Source organism: Carcharodon carcharias, chromosome 8, assembly GCF_017639515.1.
Source record: "Carcharodon carcharias isolate sCarCar2 chromosome 8, sCarCar2.pri, whole genome shotgun sequence".
NCBI classification, from domain to species: domain Eukaryota; kingdom Metazoa; phylum Chordata; class Chondrichthyes; order Lamniformes; family Lamnidae; genus Carcharodon; species Carcharodon carcharias.
In genome coordinates, this window is record NC_054474.1 from 19299623 (window position 1) to 19310179 (window position 10557).

A 10557-nucleotide genomic window follows, 5' to 3' on the forward strand; every position below is an offset into this window, starting at 1 on the left:
TGTTGAAGGTAGTGATATTATCTAAACAGATGTGCTAATTAAGAATGGATGGTAGGGCACTCAAGATACAGCTCTAGTGGGGTTGGGGTGGCAAGACTAGCAGGGCATAAAAGATTTAAAAATAATGGAAATAGGTGGGAAAAGAAAAATCTATATAAATTATTGGAAAAAACAAAAGGAAGGGGGAAGAAATGGAAAGGGGGTGGGAATGGAGGAGGGAGTTCAAGATCTAAAGTTGTTGAATTCAATATTCAGGCCAGAAGGCTGTAAAGTGCCTAGACGGAAGATGAGGTGCTGTTCCTCCAGTTTGCGTTGGGCTTCACTGGAACAATGCAGCAAGCCAAGGACAGACATGTGGGCAAGAGAGCAGGCTGGAGTGTTAAAATGGCAAACGACAAGGAGGTTTGGGTCATTCTTGCGGACAGACCGCAGGTGTTCTGCAAAGCGGTCGCCCAGTTTACGTTTGGTCTCTCCAATGTAGAGGAGACCGCATTGGGAGCAACGAATGCAGTAGACTAAGTTGGGGGAAATGCAAGTGAAATGCTGCTTCACTTGAAAGAAGTGTTTGGGCCCTTGGACGGTAAGGAGAGAGGAAGTGAAGGGGCAGGTGTTGCATCTTTTGCGTGGGCATGGGGATGTCCCATAGGTGGGGGTTGAAGAGTAGGGGGTGATGGAGGAGTGGACCAGGGTGTCCCGGAGGGAACGATCCCTACAGAATGCCGACAGGGGGGTGAAGGGAAGATGTGTTTGGTGGTGGCATCATGCTGGAGTTGGCAGAAATGGTGGAGGATGATCCTTTGAATGTGGAGGCTGGGTGGGGTGATAAGTGAGGACAAGGGGGACCCTATCATGTTTCTGGGAGGGAGGAGAAGGCGTGAGGGCGGATGCACGGGAGATGGGCCGGACACGGTTGAGGGCCCTGTCAACGACCGTGGGTAGAAAACCTCGGTTAAGGAAGAAGGAGGACATGTCAGAGGAACTGTTTTTGAAGGTAGCATCATCAGAAAAATGCAACGGAGGCGAAGGAACTGAGAGAATGGGATGGAGTCCTTACAGGAAGCGGGGTATGAGTAGCTGTAGTCGAGGTAGCTGTGGGAGTCGCTAGGCTTGTAATGGATATTAGTGGACAGTCTATCACCAGAGATTGAGACAGAGAAGTCAAGGAAGGGAAGGGAAGTGTCAGAGATGGACCATGTGAAACTGATGGAGGGGTGGAGATTGGAAGCAAAATTAATAAATTTTTCCAAGTCCTGACGAGAGCATGAAGCAGCACCGAAGTAATCATCAATGTACTGGAGAAAGAGTTGTGGAAGGGGGCCGAAGTAGGACTGGAACAGGGAATGTTCCACATACCCCATAAAGAGACAGGCATAGCTGGGGCCCATGCGGGTACCCATAGCACACCTTTTATTTGGAGGAAGTGAGAGGAGTTGAAGGAGAAATTGTTCACTGAGAGAACAAGTTCAGCCAGACGGAGGAGAGTAGTGGTGGATGGGGATTGTTTGGGCCTATGTTCAAGGAAGAAGCTAAGGGCCCTCAGACCATCCTTGGATGTCCATGGTGAAGAGGAAGCGGTTGGGGCCAGGGAACTGGAAATGGTTGATGTGACGTAAGGTGTCAGAGGAATCACGGATGTAGGTGGGTAGGGACTGGACAAGGGGAGAGAGAAGGGAGTCAAGGTAACGAGAAATGAGTTCCGTAGGGCAGGAGCAGGCTGACATGATCGGTCTACCGGGACAGTTCTGTTTGTGGATTTTGGGTAGGAGCTAGAAGCGGGCCATCCGAGGTTGGGCGACTATCAGGTTGGAAGCTGTGGGAGGAAGGTCTCCAGAGGAGATGAGATCAGTGACAGTCCTGGAAACAATGGTTTGATGTTCAGTGGTGGGGTCATGGTCCAGGGAGAGGTTGGAGGAAGTGTGTGCGAGTTGACTTTCTGTATCTTCCCCCTTCCTTTTGTTTTTTTCCAATAATTTATATAGATTTTTCTTTTCCCACCTATTTCCATTATTTTTAAATCTTTTATGCCCTGCTATCTTTCCACCCCACCCCCACTAGAGCTGTATCTTGAGTGCCCTACCATCCATTCTTAATTAGCACATTTGTTTAGATAATATCACTACCTTCAACATCCCTGTGTTCTTTTGTTCTTTTGTCTGTGACATCTTTTGATTATCTGCTCCTATCACTGCTTGCTTGTCCCTACAACCACACCACCACCCCCCCACTTCTCTCCCTCCCCCCAACCCCACCCCCTCCCCACCACCCCCCCCCCCCCCCCCCCACCCCTCACCTTAAACCAGCTTATATTTCACCCCTCTCCTTACATTCACTCAGTTCTGTGGAAGGGTTATGAGGACTCGAAACGTCAACTCTTTTCTTCTCCACCGATGCTGGCAGACCTGCTGAGTTTTTCCAGGTAATTCTGTTTTTGTACAGGCAGTTAATATTCAGGTAAAGGAAGCAATTAAGGAAGGCAAATGGCATGGGTCTTTTTTGCAAGGTGATTGAAGTACAAGCAAGAAGTCTTGCTACAATTCATTTCAGCCCCAGGATTTATTGCAGGAGTTCCTCAGGGAGGTCCGAGGGATGTCCTAGGCCCAACCATATTCAGCTACTTCCTTCGTTGTCAGAAGTGGGAATGTTTGCTGAAGATTGTATGTTTTCATTCACAACTCCTCAGATAATGAAGTAACCCAGTCCACATGCAGCAAGACAGAGACAACATTCAGATTTGGGCTCGTGAGTACCAAACAATTACCATTTCCAACTATGGAGGCTAACCACCCCCACCATCCCCACAGACATTTAACAGCATTACGATTGACAAACCCGCAATTGCCATTGACCAGAAACTGAACTGGACCACTCACAGTAATACAGTGGCTGCAAGAACAGATTAAAGGCTGGGAATTCTGATGATGAGCAACTTACCTCCTGCCTCCCCAAAACCTGTCAACCAGTTACTAGGCCCACGTCAGGAGTGCGATGGAATACTCTCCATTTGCCTGGATGAGTGCAGCTCCAACAACATTCAAGAAGTTCTAAGCCATCCAGGACAAAGCAGTCCAGTTGATTGACGCTACATCCATCCCCTTAAACATTCAGACACTCCACCACCAAAGTGGCAACAGTGTGTACCATCTACAAGAAGCATTGCAGTAACTCACCAAGCCTCCTTCAACAGCAACTTCCAGGCCCACCTCTATCACCTAGAAGGACAAGGGCAGCAGACCCATGGGGACAGCACCACCTGCAAATATTCCTGCAAGTTCACACACCATCCTGAGTTGGAACTATATTGCCATTCCTTCATTGCCACTGGGTCAAAATCCTGGAACTCTTTCTATAACAACACTTTGGGAGTACGTTTATCACATTACTACAACAGTTCAAGACAGCTCCCTGCCATTCTCTCAAGGCAGTTAGTACTGGGCCATAATTTCTGGCCTTGCCGGTGATGACCACCTCCCATAAACGTTTTTATACAAATCCTCCTTGCACCAATGCTGCAATTGCAGTGTAAATGCACCCTATCTTCCATTGAATGTTCAAGGTGCAAGTAGTTAGCAGCATCTAATAGCAAGATGTATTGAGGGCAGCCCACAATGTTCATAATTTAGAATGTGACTTAATAATTAAAGTTGAGTTTGATGGGCCTTGAAAATCTGTCAGTGCCATTGAGAAATTTTGTTCTTGTTATCATTGATATGGTTGGCCCAGTTAACAGTGGAGTTAACCTGTTTTAGCAATGTTGGCTAAGAAATAAATATTGGCAAGGACACCAGGGAGAACTCCTTTGCTCTTCTTCAGATTGTATCACAGAGCATTTTGCAGACATCTGAGATGACTTGGTTTAATGCCTCATCCTAAAGATGGCAGCTGTGACAGTCAACATTCACCCAGCATTGCACTGAAGTGTCTGTCTGAATTATGTGCTCAAGTGCCTGAAGTGGAACTATGAACTCTTGATCTTTCTGACTCTGAGGTGAGAGTCCCAGTGCTAACCCAAGGCTAAGATATACATATTTGTCCATTTGAAACCGTGTGGTCTAACTCTGCTACAACTGTAGCCCACACGGTTTGTTTCCACATAGGCACTGTGGTTATATCTGAGTTTTGCAAGAAATGCAAAAAGTCACAGATTGGAGTAGGGCTTTGTGTTAATAAATAATAGATGATTCAGAAAAACTTGCAATCATTTCAGCAAATGAGCCTGTATTTGGAGGAACCTTCTCTATGGTCCAACCATTGACCCAACTCTAGGCCCAACCATCTTCAGCTGTTTCACCAATGACCTTCCTTCCATCATTAGAAGTGGGGATGTTCATTGATGATTGCACAAAGTTCAGCACCATTTGCGACTCCTCAGATACTGAAGCAGTCCATGTCCAAATGCAGCAAGACTTAGACAATATCCAAACTTGGGCTGACAAGTGGCAAATAACATTTGTGCCACACGAATGCCAGGCAATGACCATCTCCAACAAGAGAGAATCTAACCGTCGCCCCTTCACATTCAAAGGCATTACCATTGCTGAATCCTCCACTATCAACTTCCTAGGGGCTACCATTGACTAGAAACTGAACTGGATTAGCCGTATAAATACTGTGGCTCAAGAGCAGGTCAGGGACCAGGAATCCTGCAATGAGTAACTTACTTCCTGACTCCCCAAAGCCTGTCCACCATCTATAAGGCCTCATCCATGGCTGGGATGGGGTTTCTAACAGCTGTTTAAAAATTAAATAAAAATTTAAACATTTCATTAATAACATGTCCCTGCTCAAGTGACAGAGTCACATGAGGGCACATGTTTTATAATATTTTAAAAATCTTTATTTTTAATGTTTTAAACTCTTCCTCTCCCTGAGGCAGCTCCCCTCACCCCCGACACACACAGGCAGCGCTGAGCGCTGCAGCACACGTTTCATGGCGGGTGGGCCTTAATTGGCCAGCCAGCCTGAAATTACAGCCAGGTCCTGACTGCGGGTAGCAGTCGGCTTCCTGACTTACTGCGCCTGTCCCCACCGAGCCCACACGAAGAGGGAAAAACCCTCCCCATGAAGTTAAATGAACCATTAGTTTTAAAAGCAAGACTTTTTGTTTTTAAAAATGCTCTTACCATTAACTTCAAGCGTATACAGAATGTGAATTTTTAGCATGGTTCCCTTAAATACAAGACAGGTCCACCTCCTGTTATGTTGTCCAATCTTCGGAATAAACAGTGACAGGCTGCTGTTTCCTTCTCCCGGGAGATTAAATGTTTCCTCTTTAACAAGGATTCCCCTGCCATTATCCATCCAAACAAGCCTTGATGCATTACTGACATGAGAAACAGAACATGTAAGACAGACGTTGTCTCCTTCAGCCAGAGGGTGAGATGGAATCGCTGTCACTGGAACAAAAGAAAGTTGTGTTTACAGTATTGAAGGATTTTACATTATTTTAACCTTACAATTTCCACTTTTCACACTTACCCCATTTAAAGATTGGGGAGGATTTTGCCTTCAGTGGGCAGGGACAGTCAGGAAGCCGACTGCAATTTCAAGCTGGAGGGCCAATTAAGGCCAATTGACTCTGTCACAATAGCAGGGGCATGTTATTAATGAAACGCTAAAATTCTTATTTTATTTTTATTTGCTGTTGGATCTCCCTAAATCCCACCGCCTCCCCCGCACACCCCACCCCGCTCCCCGCCCCCCCTCCCATTCCTAAATCCACTTCTAATCCTGCCCCAGGAAGGAGCCCTTCCTCAGAATTCAACATATATTGTAAAGCCTAAAACTGAGTGAAAAAGCCAGCACACAGAGCGCATTGTCACTTTCTCTTTCAATTCCACGTATCTGGCTGTTTTTATCCATGTTCAAATAGCAGGAGTATTTATATTTCATGCATTCATTCACTCAGGCCAGTGTCAAATAATCTGTGGCTGAAATTCCATGGAATCCCCACTAAACTTCAGTGTTTAGTGAACAGTAAACTGTTGCTCAGTTGGTAGAACTCTTGCCTCTGACAACAAGGCTCTAGCCTCAAGATCCCTCCAGCACTTGGGCACACAGACTAAGGCTGACACTCCAGTGCAATACTGAGGGAGTGCTGCACTGACGGAGGTGCTGTCTTTTGGATGAGACGTTAAAGTGAGGCTCTAATCTATCTGCACTGGAGGACATAAAAGAGCCCGTGGCACTATTTCAGAGGAGAGCAGAGGAGTTATCCCCAGTGTTCTGGCAAATATATATTCCTCAATAGACTTCATAAAAAATAGTCTATCTAATTATTATCACATTCCTGTTTGTGAGAGTTTGCTGCGCACAAATTGAGTAATTGAGTATCAAGTTTCCTACATTACAACAGTGCCTAGATTTCTAAGAGAACTTCACTGGCTATAAAGCACTTTGAGCTATTCGATGGTCTTGTGAAGAGCTGTATAAATGTAAGTCTTTCTTCTCCAGTGCCCCTTGGAAACAACAGAAATACCCATTTTTGCTATTTTCATGCGGCAGAATTTTCCCCCCGTTGGGGAGGGGGAGGGGGGGGGGTGTGGTTGGGTGTTGTGTGGGGGCGGGCAAGAAAGAGGTGCGAACCCAATCAGCACCCCCAATCGGGTCCATGCTGCCGTTTTACGTGGGCAGGCCAAATAAGGCCCACCCAGCCTGAGGGGGAGCTGGAAACGCTGTGCGCTCCTGATGCGGGCAAGGAGGGATTCCCTGAGATGGGGCCTGTGCTCTTTCTTGCATGCGCAACGAGGGAGCGCAGAAATCCCCCCGAGGCTCCTCTGTACCTCAGGGAGCTTAGTTTAAGTTTTAAACAACTAAGTAAATTAAAAACGTTTAAAGACATGTCCCCCCCTCACGCCAGTGTCACATGAGCTGGGACATTCTCAATGAATTTTAAAAAAAAAAATGTATTGAATTTTTAAACACTTCATGAAACCTCATCCCGCCCGTGGATGAGGTTCCATGAAAAATGCGAAGGCCGCCTGGGCTCTTCACCTGCCCTCACCCCACCAACCTTAAGGTTGGACGGGCAGATCGTTTTATTAGTTCAGTTAGTTCTTAACAGGCCTTAATAGGAGTCGGCTGCGCACCCGCCAAACTGGAAATCTAAATGACGCTCGGCGACTTAGGGATGCCCGCTTGACATCACCGCGTGTCATTTTACGTGGCAGAGAGCGGGCCCCGCCCCCCCCCCCCCTCCCCGCTCGCCAACCCGAAAATCCTTTCCATGGGGTTTATTCTGCCAGCCTCCGACCAGAGACGCCTCAGGAGACTGATAGAACTCGTGAATAATTTCATCCCTGCTGCCTTGGAATCCTTGGGCATACCTTGTGTGGTTATCAGTTCAATTGTCACCAGTGTGATTGTGTCCATGGTACACGTGTAAGTTCCTGCATCTTTGAACTTTGCTGGAGAAATCTGTAGAGGAAAGCTCATCCCATCGAAATGTTGCAGGCTGATTCGATTCTGAATCTCTGCGATATCATCCTTCTTGTCAGCAGATGATATAATCATAACTCCTCTTCCACGATTGTCATTTTTCCAAAACCACATGGACATATTGCGCTCAGTCTTAAGTTTACAGTTCAAGTCAATTGAATTATGTTCAAAGATTGGCCAATAACTTGTATACTGCTTACCAAATTCAGCTAGATTGGAGAGATAGATAAGGAATTATAGAAACATGGAAAGAGAAGGCAGCAGTTGTCATTACCAGTTAAAAAATATTATTATATACAATATACAATATACAATGTCTCAAATATTCATAATTAGGAGGGAGGGAGCCCCTGGTGAAGCATCTGGCACAAGTTAAAAGGAACAAGCGCAGGTGACAAGAGTGGAGAGGGAACCTGCCTACAATAAACTTGGGCCTTGATTTCAGTCCATTGTAAAGATTCCTGGTCATTAAACAATGACATTAAATTCAGGGCCATTAAGTGACCAGCACAATGAAGCGCATGAAATCCAGAATCCCAAAGAGCACCCATTGGTGAGCAGCAGATGAAACCTTTCCCTGTCCAACACTTAGAAAAAGCACAAGGCCGAGTGGCAGAAAACACACATTTTCAACAGTCTTGAAGGGAAGCATCCTGGATATGAATAAGAACAGTGCACACAAGGACTCTGCATCTCACATCTTTTCGTGAGAGTTTTCTGTGCACAAATTGAGCATCATGTTTCTTACATTGCAACAGTGACTAGACTTCTAAGAGAACTTCATTGGCTGCGAAGCACCGTGAGCTATTCAGTGGTCATGTAAAGACCTGTATAAATGCAAGTCTTTCTACTCCAGTGCCCTTCAGAAACAACAGAAATACACATTTCTGATATTTTCAAGAGGTTTATCCTCCCAGTATCCTGCCACAGATACCTCAGGAGACTGATGGAACTCGTGAATAATTTCATCCCTGCTGCTTTAAAATTCTTGGGCATACCTTGTGCGGCTATCAGTTCAGTTGTCACCAGTTTGATTGTGTCCATGGTACATGTGGAAGTTCCTATATTTTCAAACTTCGCCTGGTCTGGTGTACTAATCCACCTCATCCTCCATGCAGGACCTGATACAAAATGACTATCAGCATGAAAACCAGAACCAACTCCAAAACCAGAATGAAGCACAATCACTGCCATCAGCACCGACACCAGAAAGAACATCATCATGAGCAGCATTGCCAACACCAACTGGAAGACCACCACCAACACCATCACCACCACCAAGACAACCATCACCAAACCAGCACCATCGTTAACACCAGAACCACCAAAGAACTACACCAGAACTAACACCAACAGCAGAACAGACAACAAAGGGCCAACATCAGCACAGCAAAATCAGAACAAACACCAGCACCAACTCCAACATCACCAGAACAATTAACACCACCAGTAGCAGCAACAGTAACTTCCTGCTGCTTTCCCTGTTCTCCTGTAGTTTGTAAGATGGAAGGTCTTTCAGTCCATTCAAGCTTCCTGGTGTGAAAGCTGAATCCAGATTGGTTCATAAATGTTGCTCAGTACATACCAATCAGCAAGCAGCTTTTCTAGTCCTCTAGGCATAGGGAGTTTAAGCTGCTCAGTCAAGTATTCACATCATACAAACAAAAGGAAGAAACTGCAGTTTATTTTATATTCATTCACAGGATGTGGGTGTCGCTGGCTAGTCCAGCATTTGTTGCCCATCCCTAGTTGCCCTTGAGAAGGTGGTGGTGAGCTGCCTTCTTGAACCACTGCAGTCCATGTGGTGTATGTAGGTGTGTTCGGGAAGGAGTTCCAGGATTTTGACCCAGGTAGGGTTATATCAGCTGGTTTTGATATAGGTGATCATGGCCATATTGTGAGCTAAGGTATGCTTCTGAAACTCTTTGCAACAATGATATATCAATAATCAACATTTACTGTAAGGTTACTTTTGTACTTACAGGGACTAACGAACAATTTTGTAGGAATAGAGAGAAGAGTTCTTCCATTATCTTGTATTTCGCATGCATATCGTTCAGCATCATCTGCTTGGAAATCCTGGACTATCAGATAGACAGTATTATTCAGTCGGATCTGATCAGTGCTGTTCCTCCTGTTTCGCTGAGATAAATCTTTTTCTTTCCAATGAAGAGTAATGGTTTCTGAGATTCTGGAGATGGTACAGCTGAGGGAGACATCACTGCCGATAAACTGATACCGGAATTCCTGGTCAACTATATAGAGAAAAGAATGAGAAAGACACGGGAACAACATAGCAAAAAGGGGCTAGAATCAATTGGAATTACAGCCACAGGTAATGTTGCTATGAGGTTTATTCCTTATCATGTTAGTCTCATCTGTTCTTGGAAAAATTATTAACGATCTGTAATGACAAAGGAAAATAAAGCTTCATAAAAATTCTATGGCCCATCTGGCCAGACCCACACTGAAGCCTCTTAATCACACACTCTCAATTATCAATCCAATTCTTCCTTAATCTTAAATATGCAGGTCAGCAGTGTTATAGGATTTTCCAATCATTGTCGAAGGAAACTCATTAAACATCACTCAGGAAATCCATTCAAGTTCTGGGCAGCGGCAGCACCACTGGGAGGGGTGGGTACATGTAGGAGGGAAACCACGAGAGTGGCTCAAAGTGGAAACGGCCTCTGAAGACGTTAAAAATAAGGTTAAATAAACTTTGCCCGCAGCTGCCAAGTCAGCATTGTGCACCCCTCCACAGGACAGCCTGCAGTCACTACCCTCTGGCATCCGCACCACTGAGGCGGAGGGGAGGAGGGGTGGGTTGTGCAGGGAAAATGAGGTAATTAAAGGAAACTTCAGCCTCCCGGCCTGCTATTGGAAGACCACCTCCTGACATCTGAATCACAATACTGCAAGGTCTGTGGCATGTTAAGTGAAGGAACACCACAATAATTGACACAACTTTTCCAATCTTGGACACATGCACTTGCATGTGTATAATCCTGCATGTTGAAATTTGTGGCCGATGTTTTAGAAATCTTTAACTTCTCACATGACTTTACATGATGTAGCAGAAATCAAACTGGAATCTGAAACAATTGCCTTGTCGTGAAGTCA

The 10557-nt window shown here is 45.4% G+C and overlaps 1 protein-coding gene across 1 annotated transcript in view; it reads right to left on the bottom strand.

The window, feature by feature from the left end:
- LOC121281411 overlaps positions 1-8478 on the bottom strand; it is a 28169-nt gene extending 19691 nt beyond the window's left edge. The window contains exons 1-3 of the mRNA XM_041194355.1: positions 8433-8478; positions 7323-7643; positions 5121-5393 (exon numbers count right to left, since the gene is read on the bottom strand). Coding sequence (XP_041050289.1) covers positions 5121-5393; positions 7323-7643; positions 8433-8478 — 640 coding nt within the window. The remainder of the gene's footprint in view (positions 1-5120; positions 5394-7322; positions 7644-8432) is intronic.
- Between the last annotated feature and the right edge of the window lie 2079 nt (positions 8479-10557).